General features: G+C 43.8%; 2 protein-coding genes across 2 annotated transcripts; both read left to right on the top strand.

Annotated features, from left to right (window-relative positions):
• Positions 1–90: 90 nt before the first annotated feature.
• LOC117590456 (antigen 5 like allergen Cul n 1-like) lies at positions 91–1,034 on the top strand. The gene is made up of 2 exons (XM_034283090.1): positions 91–641; positions 703–1,034. Exons 1-2 carry the CDS (start codon positions 124–126, stop codon positions 947–949), a joined length of 765 nt encoding a protein of 254 aa, XP_034138981.1. The 5' UTR covers positions 91–123; the 3' UTR covers positions 950–1,034.
• A 10,674-nt stretch (positions 1,035–11,708) lies between these two features.
• On the top strand, positions 11,709–18,640 carry LOC117590290 (solute carrier family 46 member 3). The gene is made up of 5 exons (XM_034282777.1): positions 11,709–11,988; positions 16,143–16,549; positions 16,611–17,012; positions 17,077–17,817; positions 17,886–18,640. Exons 2-5 carry the CDS (start codon positions 16,161–16,163, stop codon positions 18,160–18,162), a joined length of 1,809 nt encoding a protein of 602 aa, XP_034138668.1. The 5' UTR covers positions 11,709–11,988; positions 16,143–16,160; the 3' UTR covers positions 18,163–18,640.
• The last annotated feature ends 703 nt before the right edge of the window (positions 18,641–19,343 follow it).

The raw sequence follows: 19,343 nt of genomic DNA, 5'->3' as shown, positions 1-19,343 counted from the left end.
TGGTTGCCATGATTTATGGCTCGGCTGCAACTGCACTTTGGCGATAGGTCTTTTATAATTCCATATATAAGCAGAATGCTCCGACAACCGACTTCATAGTACCTTTCTGTACTTCAAATCGCCATGAAGTTCGCTCTGTTCGCTCTCCTCGCATTAGCAGTGGGTCTGGCCCAGGGCACGGACTACTGCTCGTGGGACATCTGCAATGGGGGATCGCACATCGCGTGCGGTCACAGCAACTGGTGGGATGGTCGGTGTCCCGGGGATGCGGAGATGATTGATATTAACGACGACTACAAGTGGGTCTTTGTCCACTCGCACAACGACAAGAGGAACTACATTGCTGGCGGATATGATCCCAATCACAATGCTGCCTGCCGCATGGCCACCATGGAGTGGGACGACGAGCTGGCCTACCTGGCCTCCCTGAATGTCCGCCAGTGTGAGATGAGCCACGATGGCTGCCACAACACCGACAACTTCAAGTACTCCGGACAGAACCTCGCCTGGCAGGCCTACTCCGGCGATCTGCCCGACATGGGCTACATCCTCGATAACAGCGTCCAGATGTGGTTCGATGAGGTGCACAATTCCAACAGAGGCATCATCGATGGCGGTTATCCCAACGGCTACTCCGGACCGTAAGTCTTCAATGGACCCTCCTCTGGATAGTCATCCACCTAATCAACCTTTCCCTTGCAGGGCCATTGGCCACTTCACGGTGATGATGTCGGAGAGGAATACTCGTGTGGGTTGCGCCGCCTCCAGGTACCATCGCGATGGCTGGAACCAGGTCCTAGTGGCCTGCAACTATGCCACCACCAACATGATCGGACGACAGATCTACTCCAGCTGCGACTGGGGCGCACAAGGCTGCGGTTCCGGCACCAATGGAGAATTCGGTAACCTGTGCTCCCCCTCTGAGTGGTACGATGTGAATAGCTGGTAAAAAAAATCAAAAGCCAAGCACCTGTGAAACCTTTTAATTTCTTCAAATCGGAGAATAATTAAAGGGCCATTCAGCATTTTCGATATATGCATAGATGTTGGTTTTACTTATCTAATGGAAGTTTAGGAATGAATCGAACATTTAACTTTATTTTAGCCAGATTAATTGTTAAGAAATATTCAGACCATCTGGAAGATAGACATAGTTTTGTATCTTGTATTTTGGTATGAAGTGCGATCATGTTGAAACCAATACAAGAGGCAGCATGTGGCACTCCACGATTTGGCTGTGTGGCTCCATGGCTGTTATCTTCTTGTTGAAGTAACGATTGTAATTGTTTTATGAATATAGTGTTTATATTGTAGATGGAGCACACACTACTTTCATTGAGTACTCTTTTGATTTATTATTCTACAGGTTTGGTGGAAAAGTACTTTGAATGTTTCAATTAAATTCAAGCAATAAATAAATAACATTTTGTAGATCTATAATGCACAGTCTGTTGCTAGAATATTTAAGCAGGCTTTTAGTGATTGAACTTAATCTCTTTCTGGGACACACTTTAATTCAGTCTCTAGAAATCGAGTCCCTGGGCAAATCCTCCATCCTTGGCTGGGCTCAACAGTTGTCGCATTTGAATTGTGCCTCCTCCAATCGGTTTTTGGATGGATGGAGCAACTGTTTTGCTTACAGAGATTTTCGGCTTCTATTGTGCCATTGCCATTGCCATTGACAGTGCCACATCTCTATATATTGCTTCCGGCGACTGTTGTCTATGGGCTCCTACGATAAGCATTCTCGGGAATGCGGGGGATTCCATGGGGGCTGTTGTGCCGTGTCATTGTTGTTACATCTCGAACTTGTCGTGAAATGTCTTTGGTAATCAATTTATATGTTCCGTTCGTCGGCATCGTCGAGCTTCTCGTTTAGTTTTTTTGGTGGTTTAAGCGCCGCGAAATGGGGCAGCAATCGACAGATGCTACAGCCAGGCCGCAAGCCGCAAGTCGCAAGGTTTTACCTGCAAAAATTCTCAATAGTAACACGTTGTCTCGTCTGTCCGCCTGTCAGTCTGTCTATCCGTCTCGTACTCATTTCTGGCATCCGCCATATACCTTGAGGCCATCAACTTTCTGTCTCTCTGTCTGGCTGTCTATTCCACTGTCAGTGGCTGTGGCTGTGCCTGGGCTGGTGCTGGTGCTGGTGCTGGAGCTGTCTGTCTATCAGGCTGGGAACACTGGGAGCCCGTGTCTCTTCCTGTGGGTCCTGTTGCTGCGTTGGCGTACGTGAAAATGAAGCATTTTCCATTTGATGATAACAAAACATGTTTGGCATATTGATGAATGCCTCCAGAGAATTGTTGTCCTTTCTCTCTCTGTGTCTCTCTGTGCGTGTATGCCGCCGCCGGGTGCTACTACCACTGCCACTCCCACTCCCACTCCCACTCCTGCCCAACGTCACATTTCAGCACATCTTGAGGCAAGGATTCGAATTAGGCAGCAGCCGGGACTGCTCAGTGCTCGATTTTAATGATGTGACTGATGGACGAGACCAACGAAAAATGTTGTATGTACTTTCGCCAGCCGCTTCAGTGTTTCTTTGGTTGTGGTTTTTCCCTTTGGCTTTTCCTTACATTTCCCCATAATTCTCCACCTTCTGCTGCTCCCCTGCTCTACTGCTTATTCACTGCCTGTTTATTTATGCGTGCTTCGGCGTTTGTTTGCTTTTGTGAATACGTGATTCGCTCGCCCCACGCGTTGCTGTAGAGCCGGGGTGTGGGCAGGGTGGACTGCTTGCCATTCCAATTGGTTATGGCTGGCATCCGTAATAAAAATATAAATAATAATAATAATAATTTCTCACTTCATTTGTTGCACAAATCGAAAATAAGCCATCAGTCTGGCGCAGGTTCGTTTCGTTACTCGGAACGGCAGTGGCAGTGCCAGTGCCAGTGGCAGTGGAGAATGTTAATGCGGTCCATGCGTCGTATGCGTAATTTGCAGAGTTTCAGTGGCTCGAAAGGAGTGGGTGAGTGATTGAATGAATACCCATAACTGCTCGCAAGAATGGACCTTTAAAGGTACGAATGATGCAAGTTTGGCTCATTCTGTAATCAAATAAATGGCTCCATTTTGGGTCCTGATAACATGTGCATGTGCTGACCGAATTTTTGTTCCTTTTTCATGGGTTTTCTATATATACATATGTGCTTAGATCTATCAGAATTAATCCACAATTGAGCTGAATTTTGCTCAGAGCATCCTCGAGCATTTCCAATTCCTTTTTCACTCCTAACACCTTAATCATTTCTTATTTGAGCAAAGCCCTACATTCAGTTGATTCCCCTCCCATAATGGGACATACTCGTATAAATAATAAAATAAAAGTGATTGCCACATGGGAGAACGACTACGTCTCTGCTGCAAAAAAAAATCATTTAAATTCAATTACAGCAAATTATGGTGCAGCCAGCCATGAATCGGAATCGCAAGCCGAATCAGGCGCAATTTAAATTACCAACAAGGTGTGGATATACATATGTATACGGATTTACCATGTGCTATGTGTGTGTGTGTGTGTGTGTGTGTTTGTGAGATATATATCTTGTATCTATTTAAGCGCAGCACACAGGAAGCCATAAAAATTGTTGCTGCCAGGAAGCCAAGCGGCGGGCGGCGCCATCTTTTCCACACGATACAAATTTCGTTGAGCTTTTGGCGTTCGAAGAGTGTGGATGATAGGATGGCAGGATTGGTGGCTACTTTGGGGATGAGTGGTTGAATCCGGCTCTGCCCATGGCTGGTGGCTGGTGGCTGGTGAAAAACCGTTTAAAGTTGGCCGATGTGCTCGTATTAGCATTTCACTTGAGCAAAGTTTATCGAAAGGCAATCATAAACCAATTTATTAAAACGGACATGCAAAAAGTTTTCTGCCCCACAAGTTTTACCTAATGGCAGAAGTGGGATAAGTCCACCCGCCTGCTGGGGCAGTGCAGTCAGCAAATTGATATGAAATTACTTTGAAGGGATTGAAGGGAGGAAAAGCGATAGAAATTCTAGTATGGAAATTTGAATATTTAATTTTTTACCATTATATTAATCAAATTTCAAGAAATGGATGGGAAATTCGATTTAAATGCAAGCCAACAGAAATTTAATAGATCTGCAAGCGATGGTTGATGGATGGAGGATAGTTTTTGATTGGATAGAGAGATGTTGGAGGTTATAGTAGGAGGTAAAATAATGTAGTTTGGGGCAAGCAGTTCTTGTGCGTCCTAACAGAAAGGATTTAATATTATTATAAATATAATGAGAAATAATTTCGTTTTCCCCGAGTTGTGAGGCATTTAAAATGTAAAGGCCAAAAGTATGCAACTAAAATGCAACTTCCTGCTCTTGTGATTTCATACTTTATGGCATTTTTATTTGCTCAAACTTTTGGCATCTTTTAGAATTTAATTAAATCAAAGACAAGCCGAACTCTAGCAACTAATGCTCAAATTAAATAAGCTCTCTAAACACCTGCTCATGGCATCATGCGTTTTGTTTCTTCGCTAAGAGTTCCCTGCAGCGCAATGTCTAATAATTTCGTTTCCGTATTCATAATTCTTTGTTGTTTTTATTGTCGAGTGGCACAACTTCCGGGATTCTGTAAGGATTATGCTGCTTTTGAATGGCAACACAAAAAAGGAAATCCTGTTACTGCAGAAAGGAACTTGAAATTTGTTTTGTGCTCGCTGCTCTGCACCCCCGTGTGCAGCCTGTTTATGCCTCTCCGGATAAACATTTTCCTGAAATGTGTTCTTGAATGCTTATGCTCGTGTCTGTGACAATTATAAGTATAAAACACACACATGTGGGGTCCGTGTCGGAGTCGGGTTTCTTCTTCTCGGAGGGAAAATATTAAATTAGCTGCCAAGTTGTGAGCCAATTTCAATTTGTGCTTCGCGTGGCAAACAATTTTTAAGCCATGTCGGGACTGGGACTGGGACTGGGACTGAGGCTCAGGACTCACTCGCGACTTTTCTCTTTTTCTCGTGTCGTTGACATGTCGAGTGACTGTGCATGTGTGTGTGAGTGTGTGAGTGTGTATGTGTGCATGCGGGGTGCTTTTTTTGTTGTAACTATGAGTGTGCGAGGGCATGCCATAGCATACTTTAGAGCGTTGCCATTCATTAATCAAGTTCAGGGCACTTTAAAGTGCTGCCCAGAAAGTGGGTGGCAGTGTAAGGAGTGGCAGGAACTACAGCCCACAAATGTGTGTACATGCAGGCATATGTGTGGAAGAAGTAAGAGTTCCCCTATATCTCGAAAATGAATTGCCATGCGAATGTAAGTTACCTCCTAAAACGGGTAAGCTCTACGAAAACGTTCTTTTCAAAGGCAAAAGTTGACTGCAAAACCAATAAAGTTAAGCAATCAGTATTTGTTCTGCAGAACTTATAGTTTCCCCGAGACTGGTGATTATAAAGACAGATTGAAATGCCTTTCAAAAGGATTCCATCTGCCACGCACGCTCATCTTCAAGACTACGAGGGGTACACAAAAAAAATATATAAAGGAAATGTTATAATGATGAAATAATAAAGCCGCACAGCACAAGCTAAACAAATCCTCAGGGGAGACCCCAACTCCAACTCCAACTCCAACCCCACACACACACCCACTTGCCACATCCTGGCCGCCATAAACGTTGATAGTCATAATAAAAAAATGCCAAAAGAATGAATGCCGCAATCCCATGGCCAGGGAACCACTGTACAGCCTCCTCCTGTCACTTACCCACATAGAGCCTCCTGCCACCATTCTGGACAGCCTCCTGCCGCCAATCTGGGCAGCATCTTGGCGGATGCCAAAGACAAACAAAGGGGAGACACCATAGCAACAACAGCAGCTTCTTATCGCCACCACCCACCAGTATGGTCTGTGTGGGTGTGGGGATATGTATGTATGTACAACCCCTTAGGGACGGCTCTGCCCTACCAGCTGTCCGGCCATTTGAGCTTTGTTAAATTGACCGCTCACATGCAACTTGGGGCCATATAGAACAATAAATATTTATATGTAAATGCCTGTGCCATATTGCGAGCGACCTAAGCTGCACTGCCGCACCCAGGGGTACAGTTCACACCGGGATTAGTGGGCCCGAAGGTAGCACCAAAGTAAGCCATAAACTGTTCCAGTTGATATCGCTTACCCACGGCATGAGCGGCTAAAGCAATGTGAAATATCGGGCACTGGCGAAGATTAAAGAGCCAACCAACAAATCGATTAGCAAATGGAAAAGTAACTCCGTTGGAGAACATTCTCACCAGATATTCCTGGGACATCTATTCGTACAGATGCAACAATAATGGAGAGCTTGCATCGCATGTGAGACCCTATCCTACCCTCCAAGGGTCTCCAGCCGAGTGGGTTGACTGGGATGGGTTTGTGACAATCGCATTCAAATGGGGTTTTCGATTGCAGAGACAGGAGCAGAAGCCATCGGCGCGTCAGGGGGTCCGGGGCAGCTCTCTGTTGCATGCCATGCCATCCCAGGCCCTGAATTTGGCTCCCGTCTCGACTTTGAGCTTCAATTTCCTCTGACGATGCAGCGCAATCCATCAATCGAACTGCAGGAAGTATTTGTGGCAGCTGGAGCGAAAGAGAGATGCTGTGGTGGAAAGCTGCAGTGATTTTGCAGTACTTTTGCAGCTACTTTATTATAATTTATCTGCCCATCGCTTGACGGACATTAAATGCTTGATTACGAGGCTTATATATACTCGTACATACATATGTGTTCACGTGTATTCTCCCGCTGCAGCTCGTTTTCCCTGGTATATTGTTGTTTGTTCTCATCCTGTTTCTGCTTGGAACTTTGTAGTTGCAAATTGTGTGCGGTTTTGCTAGCAAATTAATGAACTGCAAACACAGCAGGCTTCAGCTTCTGCCATTGCTGGAATTGCTGCAACGAACGAGCAATAAGGTAACCCACTGGGCGCACGGACACTGCAAACAGAAATTCATCTTGTTGCTTGTACTTGTGGCACTTTATCTATAGTCTCATTCATATACTCACAATAAAAATACAAGCAGCTCTGATTTCTGCCACCAGCACTTCATTATGTACATGTAAATTCCTACCAGTTAGCTCCCTAAAATCGCACAAAATCGATGCAGAGACAGTTCAATAGAATGAGGAATAATTGTAAGTACATTTGAATGGCAAGATGTGTGAGCAAGACTTCTTCGTACAACGAAAAGAGAGAGCGTGCAAAACTGGCGATCTTAGATGAAATTTATGAAATATCTTCTTATTCGAAAAGCCGGTTCCTACCATCTGAGCTGTCTTTGATTGCACTTCTTCTAGGTATTGGTTAAGATTTGGTGATAAATATAAAATAACTGAAGAAATATTTAATTGTTACAGTTCTGAGCAAGGCCCACAGGCCCGTGGGGCAAGCATCAGGGGCAGGCTGTCGTGCGGCCTACAACAGACAATGACGGAGTGTCAGAGAGCAGAGTCGACTTAACTACAGCTGCCGCTGCCGATACCATATTAATGAGTATACTATATGTACAGAGGTATGTAATATAACTAAATTGCATACTCATAGCTTATAATTTGTTTATCCAACAAATTTCTGCCACAACAATCGTCTGTCATGGGCGCTGCCATTCTGATTGTTGTCGTGAGCGTCCGAACGTTCAGGCTGTGATTTTGCTTAACGTATTTGCTTGTTGTCTTCATTGTTGTTGCTAATTGTACCCTGCACTCGAAGAGTTAAGGGAAATATTAGTTTTGTTGTAGTCAGACACCGGAGTCAACGTTATCAGAATGCTTACATAATGGTCAAAAGGGAAGTTCATTCATTTTTGTACCCGCTACTCGAAGAGCAAAGGGGCAAAAAGTGATGTAAATTAAGAGTCAGGATGGGGCGAGGAAAAGTTTATAAGTTAACTTAAATCATAAATACAGTTCTGAGGTATTTTGAAGTCGAAACAACCATTCGTTTTGCCACTTTTTCTTTGGCCAAGTCACCCACAGACCGACCCAGCGGAGGAGAAGGCGAAACAAATTGCCATCAAAACTCGAACAGAATTAGATACAACTTGTTATTTCTTGTTATGTCCATTGTCATGGATGCCTCGGACCATGGACCACGTACCACGGACGTCATTGCTGCTGTCCTCGGACCATCTTCCGTTGCGCTGGACAAACTTTTGACACCTGCCCCGTGGCAGCTAGTTCGCCAGTTTAGCCAAAAGTTAACAAAAAAAAACCAGATATAACATGTATACTTTTATGGATGTATACATAATGGAAATTGGCGATGTCGCGGGCTGCTGCGGAGCTGCTTAGCTCATTTGGTGGCACGTGATTTGTCCCATTGCTCTGACGAAAGAGAGAGTTGTATGATAATTTGATCCAAAATAATAAGTCTTAATACATATTGGGACCCTAATAGATAAAGCAACTTTACTTTAGAACTGCTTGTAATGCGTCTTGAACTTGTTTCTATCAATATTTCAAACTCCCAAATAATCTACAGCTGTGCCATGGCCAAATATTGATTTATTTTTATTTGAAAATATATTGATACAGCCAAGTTCATACATTTGTGCTTGCATTGAATTATATTATCAAACGTGTTTCAAATTATGTGTAGTGCCTTCTATCAACATCCCATGCCATTTGAATACTGACTTCACAGGTTCTGATTGTGATGCGATGAGATGCTCTAATTGCCACAAGAGCTCTAGAAAGACAGTCGCCGCTACAATCGTTGGGGATCAATGCCTCTTAAGCAGACGAGTAAGCATTTAAAGATTGCATTTCGTTCAGAGATAACCCAACAAACGACGAGAAAGTACAATTCAATCTAATGTAATGCAAAGATGACACACATTATGGAGCTTCTTACTTATTGTTGTTTTCCAAAAGAAAGGAAGGCTAACAGTGGCGTTCTTGGAAGATATATTTCTAAATAGATCTTGAAAAGTCGTTTGGGTGCATCATTAGGAGCTGCAAATAAGATCTGCTTGTTGACTTTTTAAATGACATTAGAACTAATTACTAAACCTGCTCATATTCATGGTATTTGCATATGGCAGCACAAGCAGCGAGAAATGATCAAACTGTTTAAACAAAAGTGTGTTTATTTTGCTGTAATGCACGATATTCCGTGGATCATTCAGGTTTCAAGCAGGTTTGTACGGAAAGCAGTAGGTGAGGGTATTTGAAACATTTGAAACTCTTTTATCGTTTCTTTTGAATTTTGTTTGGTGGAGCTGTTGCTTCTGTGTGGCTTGTTTGCCTTTCGCTTTGCTGTTTCTGCTGTTTATTTTGCGATCTAACGAGCGCCACGAAAAAGAATTGATAACCAACAATCAGCAAAAAATTATGCAAAATCCAATCAATCCAATGTCATGATATTTTGTTAATTAACCAAATAACAACAATTAATCAACAGTCGTCGATCGAGTGAAAGTGTCGCCGCAATGGCAGTTTGATGTCTGTACTTAATGCTCAATCGGTGAATTGGTTGAAAATTATTTATCTATATATCATTCATTGCTGATGATGTCACCAAAAAATACATATCCTATGCAACGCATCTTCATACATACATACATGCATATGTATCTTCCTAAAAGATCTTCTTGCGTTTGCAAACAGGTTTCCAATAGTTAAGTATGTCATAGATATATAGTGTTTCAGGTAAGTCGAGTCGCTGCTCAGGGCCTGCTCGAAAGACACTTCGGGTAGACCGACCAGACACAGAGAGGGCTCAGAGATCAGCATATTCGATTGTTGTGCCAAGTCGTTGCTTGATTTATCGATCGATACACCGAGAAGCGGTAATTGCAACACAATCCACTCCACCTGCCGTTGGCCGTTGGCCGCTTGCCGCTTGCCGCTTAATTCCCTGACAGTTGTCGCTGGCGTTGCAGCATTGGGTTGCATTGTCTGTTTTCGATCTAAGGTTTCCATTAATTATGCTAAAACAAAACTGCAAGTTCACAAAGAAACAATTAGCATACAACAAAAGAGACACAGAAACAGTTGCCAATGGAAGAAGCTGTGCACTGGCGGAAAAATACTGAGACTATGGTACGATAAGTAACAGGCAGGAATACTTAGTGGTCTTCCATTGAGAGGTTTCAAATGTTTATATGATAGCTCTGTCAGTTCTGTCTCTATGTCATCTCTGTTGCTTCATAGATCATTTGACTATTTTCTCTCAGTGGGCCATCTAATTGTAAATCTATTAGCAAACTCCCTAGCAGCAGCAAAGACATAAACTCAGTAGCTATTAAGCGTGGCAAGTGGCAGCTGCATAAGCCCAGTAGTTGCCATCAGTGGCAGTACGAGGCGCAGCAGTGTAACCGGGGCTTTTCATTCCCCCAGAACAATGAGCACATTTATTTATTATCGTGCATTAATTTACCAAATAACTAAATATTATTGCATTATTATAGATACTCGTCGCTGGAGAGGACTGGGGGGACTGACTGGGTGATGACAGCCACTATGCTGCACCGCTAATCGGCCTCTCGTTACACTCCAGCAATAACGCGGGACGGAGAGACCAGAGCCGAGATCCACCTCTCCCTGCCTCTCCCCATCTAACAGTCGATGGGCAAGTCTCCGGTTTGCGGTCTCTACGGTCTCTCATTTGCGGCGTTGTAAGTCAGGGCCCTTTGGAGGCGTTCAACTCAAATCCATGCCATGCCATGCCATGCCATGCAACAAGCAAAACCAGCATCGACCTCACTGGCTGTGATTATGTTTGTGCTTTGAATTTCGAATTGAATTAAGAACTTCATACCGATGGTCTCTTCAATTACGAAATCACAACTGAATTATGAATCTCTAAATTACTGGGGATATACATAAGTGGGTGGATAAGCAATCTGTACAAACTTCCATTGAAACAGGATGGAGTCCTGATTCACTGATGATGGGCAAAGTGTCAGTCGATTTCCTTGCACGTTTTGGGATATCGAGAGACCATTGTGTATGGTGCTCGATTCCATTAATTGCTTATCGCATTACCTATGCAGTTCCGAGTAGTTTTATAATGGGAACTCCATCTCCGATGCCAAACAGGATCTTCCATGACTTTTGGGCATGATGTGGGATGGGCACACAATTATCCATTTCCATTCAATTATTTTACATTTCGTTTGAACATTTGTCTTAATTATATTCGCTAATGATAGTGGAGAGAGCTTTAATTTTGTTGGCTAATTGAGGCTTTCGCGACACATCACACACCAACACACAGAAGCGTAGATACATCTACACAAGAAACAGATACAATGGAAACCTTTTTTGTGCCCTATTGTCAACAAATGGATTGATCGAGTAGCGGCTGTATGAATGTACTCGTACGTGGAGTTACATTTGTGCCAATCTGCTAGTGGTGATGAAGGTGTACGCAAATGGATAAAAATGTTTCAAAATCTAAATTAGATCTGTGGCTGCAGCTTGGGGCCTTTTTGCCATAGATTCCTGCATGTGTATCTTTTATTTTGTTTTGTTTTTATTTTACTGTTTTGTTGCTGTTGTTCACAGCTGCTTCCAGCGCTTATCGCTGGCGGCGCACCGATCGTGGCACACAGATACACGAAAACGACGACACCTCTGTGGAAGCAATGCTCACAGAGTCAGTAGTAGTCGCTGCGGCAGAGGCAGAGGCAGAGGCAGAGGCAGTGGAAGAGGCAGCAGAGTATTTACCGTGCTGTGGGCTGTGTGGCACTCATCAAATCCAATGCGAGTGCGAGCATTTTTAGTCGCCGAGTTCAGCTCAACGCCGCTGGTTTAGACACTTCCCAAAGCTCAGCAACGCTCGAAACAGAGGCTGGAACTACAAACTACAAACTACAAACTACAAACCCTCGGCCCCACAAGCACAACCCATAGATATCGGTGGTGATATCCCTGATATCCACAGCCAGCAGTCATGCTGAACTAGAAGGAAACCAAACAAGTACACAAAAAGTTCACTCAGGAAAGCCTTTAGCAGGATATTCCAGAAAATAGAGTCACAGGTAAAACTAAACGAGGATTAATCCCAGTAAAAAGTGCAGAGTATCTCCAGTGACTGTGCGTGTGCGTGTGTGTGTGGTCTCTTTTTTTTTTGCTGCTAATTTTATTAACGACATGTAAATTAAATGAAAATCGCACGAATCGCAGCGTCTGGTCCCCGTTTGGTCGGTCCCACACTCTCTCTCTCTCTCTCTCTCTCTCTCTCTCTCTCTTTCGCTGTACTCGTTTATGAGTGGATTTTTGTGGGATACAAAATTCCGAAATTCCAAGCCATTTGTCAAGCCGAATTAATTATAATTATTATTTAAATCAATTTAGTTTACTATTTTGATTGTCTTTTGCGTGTTGCTTTGGCTTGTTAGATTCAGCTCTCACTTTTTTGTTTTGTTTTGCTGTTTTAGCAGTTAATTTTACCATTGAATTGTGCATAAGTAAATCCCCGAAAAAAAAAGAAAATAAGAGAGAAAGATAAAAGTTACGCCAGGCTAATTGTATTTAATTATTCTCAATTTAGTCAGGGAATAAGGCAAAACTTTTGGCTCGATGTCACACACGTGTATCTATGTATCTTTGCATCTTTGTATCTCTGTGTATGTACACACTCTTATATCTTTTTGTATCTGCCATAGACATGCAATTAATAACGTAAATGGGTAATTTGGAGCGCCGTCGTTGGTTCGATTCGTTTTTGTGTGTGAAAAGTTTTGTACTGCGACCGCAGCCGGAAATGAAACGATTCCGAATTGTCTAAAACAAAAAACCAAATAAAAAAAACGCAACCAAATTAGTTAATTAAATAATATTGCAAAATGCCACTACAGTAGGGAAATCATGGGGAGTGGGATGGAGTGGAGTGGAGTGAGATGGTGTGAGCTTCCCAATTGTTTTTGACATGAAATATTTGTATGCCTTCTGCTGGTGCTGCCAAATGCGATGGAAATTTGATTATATATAAATGCTTCCTGGAGTTGTATGTATACTCGTTCTCGAACTATCAATAAAATTATATCCGTTTTCAGCGGTAAAGTTAGTTAATATGCCAAACAGATAGAGGAGAGACCGCAAACCACCGATCACCGAATCGGGTGGGTGGCTGTTTGAGTGAGTGACGTGACCGTTTGTTGTGTTGTGGCTTTGGGGGGAGGGCGCTTGAACGACCTCAATAGCTCTTCTTCCCCATACCCATGCCCATATCCATATTGTGCATTGTTTGCGGTACGCTTTTGAGTTCAACGCACGTCTGCCGCATGCTCGTGTGGCATTGACGGCCAAGCCGCCGTTCTGCATTCAGCTGCAAGTGCAAGCAGAATCGCGAGACAAGCTCAAGATCTGCGCGATCTTCGCATAGATATCAATGTCAAGAGTACCCCACAATCTCAAGACTGATGATTCAGTGTTAACAAGAGTCTGCCTCAAGTTGCACTTCAGATTAGACGTCAGCCACAAATTAAGAGGCCTGCCATCGATGCTACACTGAAATTGTTATCCAAGGTACACATTTTTACATTAATGATTTGATTTGATTTCGAAATTCAACAAATGGGCTTAATTGTTTGGAAATTCATTTCAGTTTTTTTCCGCAAATTGTTTGCTTTAATTTTATACGATTGGTTTGTTTTATGTATGCTCTACCGTTTGCAATTTAAACTAATCTATTATCATCAAAGGTATAATTGTAGATGTGTTTCAGATAGATTTTTCAAAGATTGAACTTTGTAAAATGAGTTAATAAATTAATGTACGAACAGGGAGACAGTGACATGAAATTTGTCTTACAATTACAAATATTAAACAGATATTACGGATTCTTTCAATGCTGACTAACCTCTGGCCACGATAACAGTATTCGCAATGCCCAGTGAAAATTAAAACTCTAATACAATCCCTCTGCACTAAATGCCGCTTCAGCGCTGGCAATTTTATTTAGCAATTTGGGCACTGCTTTTTTATTATTGTCTTGATTCTAAAAAGCATATCATTTAGTTTGAAACACTGGTGGTGTCTTAAATGTTTTCGCCGGCAGCAATTAAAGGCAATTGAAGCCAAAAGCAAAGGCAAACGAGATTTGCCAGTTGTGTTGACCTGAACAATGCCCTGAGATAATGAAAAATGTATCTTTATATGCACATATGAACGGAATACAGTGACGACAAACTCTAGAGATCTTTGAAAGTTCGTAGTTGTCTCTGTGTCCGTTCTTTAGGGGGTACTACTGTAGATCAAACTACCAAATGCAAAGACTGCGTCATCGCTAGACGGAAGTTGAAGATTAAAACGGTCAGTGATGCACTTTATGGGTCGCCCGACCTATGTATCTCTATAGAGTGGCATAGACAGACAGAGGTGTGTGTGTGTGTGTGTGTGAGCATACATTTGTCAAGGTCAATTAGCTTTTTCCTAATTTTTGGGTAATTTTCAGAGCACGAGTACTGATTAAATTAAAGCCATTGTCAATGGCATTTACATTTTGCATAAAAAAAGAGAGAGACGCCATTCAAAATTAGCAACCAAATTCAGGTGGAGGAGCTCGTCATCTGAGTCATACGTATAACTGAGATAAAATCGCATACAAAACATTCAGAGGATTGTAATGGACCAGAAGGAGTCGTAAGGCAAAGCGTTCAGCACTGAGTTTACGCTGAATAATACAAATTGTAATTGGTTGACAATTTGATCAACTGTTCAATGAAATAACTGAAATATAAAAAATCGAGGTACCTTTTTCTAGTGCACTAGAAAGCGCACAAAATTCCTTTTGTTTGGCAAAATCGGTGCCTAATAGATGCGATTAGCCAAAGCAAAAGCAAAAGTATTTCTAGGTCTGAAAAATCCATTCCAAAAAGTCACCTTAATGCACACAAAGTAAGCGTCCCAAGCTGAAATAATTCGTCTAACAATTAACATTCAAAATCATCTTTTAAACTCAACCAACAAACAACTGAGCCATGGTAAAGGGTTAATGCGCTGTTTACACGTGATTGACTGAGTTGTAATGGGTTTTTGTACAGCAGAAAACGGAGGAGGGTATACGAAGGAGGAGGGAGCCAAAGCTGCCTGCCGCAACAATTGTGCAAACACTTTCGTCGAATGGCAGCCAATGCACTTGACAAAACAATTAAATGCGATATCGAAACAAAAACAAAAACAAAAACACAGCAATACAAAATGGGAATGGGAATGGGAATGGGAAAAATGGAATTTCCAAAGTCCCAGTCAGTCCCTAAAGAACTCGGAGAGAATCGACAGATATCTCTCTGAGAATAAACATCGAGTGAGAGAGAATGAGAGAGAGAGACTTTCACTAATTACATTTCAAAATTTAAGCTATCAAGACACACGCGAGACACAGCGGGGCCCCAGCAGCGTCTGATCAGTAGTTTTCCACTACATGTCGTACAATTATATTCTAGTGATATTCTTCTACATATCAGTAATGAAGGTGCAGAGGTAACAAGCATCATTAGCGAGTGTCAAAGCGGATGCTGGGAGCAGTACGGAGTGGGAGAACCCCACAGGGGAACGCGGACGAGGCGCGCTACAAATGATAACAAGTAAAAGAGAGAGTGATTAGTGCGATATCAACCGTTACCCATGCGTATCATACCCCCTACATACGAGTACGTACATATATGTACATAGTTTACCCGAGGTTGAGGTCGCACTTTGATTGCTCTCCGAATCGGTGGGGGAATGGTTGCGGGAGAGGTAACAACAAAGTACACAACAAACAGTAACCAAATAAAGGTGAATGAAAACGAAATGATGATACAGTACTCATAGTCATACCATTTGGCTGATCACGACAAAACGATCCAATTAAAGCCCCACAAATGCTACACCACATTTTGGTTTGGTGCCGAAGTAGCGAGTACCCTATTAAAGAAGGGAAAAGAGTTCTACAAGCCACAAGCAGAAAACATTGTAAAACCCTAAGACTTTACTCTCAAGAAACATGAAGAAACCAAAGCGTATGCACAGAGTCTGGAGTATGCTTTTGCAGGGCAGAATATTTCGTTTTATTTTAATGTTTTCTGTAAAGGTATATAAATATACGGCAAAGGTTCAAAGACCAGTGAAAGGTTATTCTAGTCTATTTAAAGATGCGAACAAAGGGTCTTCCAATTGTAGTACACCTCTCCCGTTTGTGTCCCCTTAGAGATCATCAGCCAGAGTCATGTCCCCCAAAGACGGTAGCTTGGACGATGCCACATATGCCAAATACACTGTCAATCATTCGCCACCTTCCTCGCCAGCGGCTGGAACGCGACCAACACCGCCGCAACAGGCCTCTTCCGATGCGGGTCAGGAAAAGATGACACTGAAATCGACTGCAGCGACAACGACGAGCACTGCGGCTGTGAAGCGAACATGGCGCGAAAAGTTTCGCCTGATATCGAACAATATTACCGTGGAGCCCATTCTGGCGGCGTACATTATGCCCAGCGTGCTGTCAAATTTGGCCACACAGAATCTCAATCTGGAGAAGGCCTGCCGCGTGAACATGGCCTACGGGGATGTGGTGTGCGATGCTCTAACTCGCCGCCAGACAGCCAATTATACCATGTAAGCACAGGGCTGGGTTTGCTCCTATGGACAGGCATCTAATAGGCCTCTCTACTTTCAGGGAAGAGGAAACGGTGCAGCAGATGGTGGCTCGCATGGCTGCCTGGAAGACAGTGATCCAATCGCTTTTCCCCTGCCTGTTGATCCTCTTCTGGGGCTCGTGGAGCGATCGCCATCGACGTCGCAAGCCCTGCATGCTCATCCCAGTGGTGGGGGAGTTTCTCGGTGTAGTGGGTCTCATGCTGTGCGTTTACTTTGAGGACACACCCATGGAGGTGGCCGCCCTGACGGAGGCCATCTTTCCATCCCTCAGTGGGGGATGGTTCACCATGCTGATGGGCGTCTTCAGTTACATTGCGGACATCACCACCGAGGAGGAGCGCACTCTAAGGATTGGCATACTCAACGTTTGCTTCTCTGTGGGTGTGCCCATTGGCATGGCCTTCAGTGGGGTGCTACTCAAGTGAGTGACGAAATAAGGGTCTCGATTCCTTCGATTGCCATTTAATTGATCTGTAACTTCTCAGGCAAATCGGTTTCTATGGCGTCTTCTCCATCTCGGCCTTCTTCTATGTGGTGGCATTTGTGTATGGCTTCTTTTTCCTGGAGGAGCCGGTGGCCAGGCCCGAGAAGAGTCCTACGCAAAAAGGCCTGCTGGCCGACTTCTTTGACAAGGAGCACGTGGTGCAGACCTTCCGAGTGGCCTTCAAAAAGGGCGAGAATCAGCGCCGCAAACGCGTCATTCTGCTCATGATTGTCGTGATGGTGATCATTGGTCCTCTGCACGGAGAGATGGCGGTGACGTATCTATTCACGAGGTTCCGCTTTAACTGGTCGGAGGTGGAGTTCAGTTTCTTCTCCACCTATGCCATGTTCACGGGTCTCATCGGTGTCATCTTCTGCGTGGGCATTCTGTCGCACAAGCTGGGCATTGACGATGCCCTGGTGGGTGTCCTCTCGAGCACCTCGAAGATCCTGTCCGGCTTTGTCTATGCCTTTGCCACGGTGCCGTGGCACATGTACCTGGGCGGGCTGGTGGAGATCTTCAACGGCACGGCCTTCATTGCCATGCGCTCGATAGCCACCAAGCTCGTGTCCAAGGACGAACTGGGCAAAGTGAACTCTCTGTTTGGTGTGGCAGAGGCACTTATGCCCATGGTCTTTGCACCGATGTACACGACGCTCTATGCGGCCACACTGCGGGTGCTGCCGGGCGCCTTCTTTCTGCTTGGCGGTGGCCTAACCATGTTCTCTGTTGTCATCTTTCTGTAAGTGTAATCAGCTCTCCTACGTTAGCCAGTAATCCTTACCAAGCTTTCTTTATTCTCCTGTCCAGCTGGATGTACCGCTTCCAGGTGAAACAACGTCGCCTTCTGGTGCGCACCGATGCGGAGCGCGCTTCGATCAAGGATCCTAATGGCAACATCAACACCATCGAAGCACTGGCCCTGGCCAGCGAGGCCAAGGGTCAAATGAATGGCATCATTTCCAATGTGATACACGAATCGCTCGAATCATCGCATGCGGGGGAAACACCACCACCTCCGCCTGTCGTCGGCATTGAGAATCGGTCCTATGTGCCGGAGGACGAGGGCAAGGCCAAGGAGGCCTGAAGCGTGTGATGCATGGGAATTTGTCTGTGTAACATACATATGCGTATTATCCTTTTTTCCTATTGTACATACACATATTCTGCTGCGGGGAAAGACAAGCATGTAGGGAATGTGGAGACGTTTTTAAAAAGGGTTTGCGGTTGGTTCTCCCCTTAGATCTATCGATTGAGATACGTTTCAAGAACTTCTAGTGAATCTTATATCCTTATCGAAGTTGATTCCAAAGCTGATATTCTTTATGCAAGACGAAAGATCCTTTTGATCGTTTTGGCATCCGATAAAAGTTCCTTTCAAGCGCATTTTTACCTGCACTCTCCTGCTTCCCCCAGCTATATCCGTACTTTATTATTGTCTTTAATTAGTCTTAAGCTTTTGAAGTATTCACATATGTATTTTTGTTTCCATTGTAACTATAATTTTCCACTTTGCTATTATTTTACACATACTTTTTTTTTGATTAGCTCTAAGGACCGTGTAGAAGTATTGAATAAATTTAACAATGTCCCAAAAATAGCCAACACTAAGGGAAGAATGGAGCAATGGGTGCATGGTTAGTGGGGTATAGCCAGGGGGCGTGACCCGGACATGATGCCGTGAATTTCGACTATTATTGAACACCGTAATCAGTGTAGACTGGCAAACAATTACACACACAAATGAACCCGCTCTGGAGTGGACTCTGCACTGGAGTGGCGGTGTGGAGTGTGTAGATGTGCGGTCAATGGAGCCCGGGTCCTGGCTCCAGGCCTATCGCTCTCTTCCTGCACGGACACACACAGGCACAGGATAACCATGTCGCCATGGACAATGGAAAATGGAGTGCCCCTGGACAAGGGGGAACTGAACAATTGGTTTGCTCATGTCGCTGATAATTGTCGTTTGGGTTGCACAAAACGGATGCGTTCTGTTGTCGTTATTGTTGTTCTTTTTGGTTGCTGCCAGAGCGTGAGACAGAGATAGAGAGGGAGAGTGTATCCACTCTCTGATAAGGTCAGTGGCATCACATGTGGTTCAGGCTAATGTGCGGTACATCCGTGACCGAAATTGAGGTGGTCCATCCATGGGGAAAGAGCTTTTCAATGGAGAATGTAGTGGGGACAGGAACTTAGATCTGTTAAACATTGATTATAAATATATGTATATTATTTATTACTCAAATAATGAAAAATTCAACAGATTTT

The sequence above is a fragment of the Drosophila guanche genome, unplaced genomic scaffold (assembly GCF_900245975.1).
Source record: "Drosophila guanche unplaced genomic scaffold, DGUA_6, whole genome shotgun sequence".
In the NCBI taxonomy this organism is placed as follows: domain Eukaryota; kingdom Metazoa; phylum Arthropoda; class Insecta; order Diptera; family Drosophilidae; genus Drosophila; species Drosophila guanche.
Note: the sequence above shows the minus strand (reverse complement) of the source record. Positions and strands in the feature narration are given on the sequence as shown.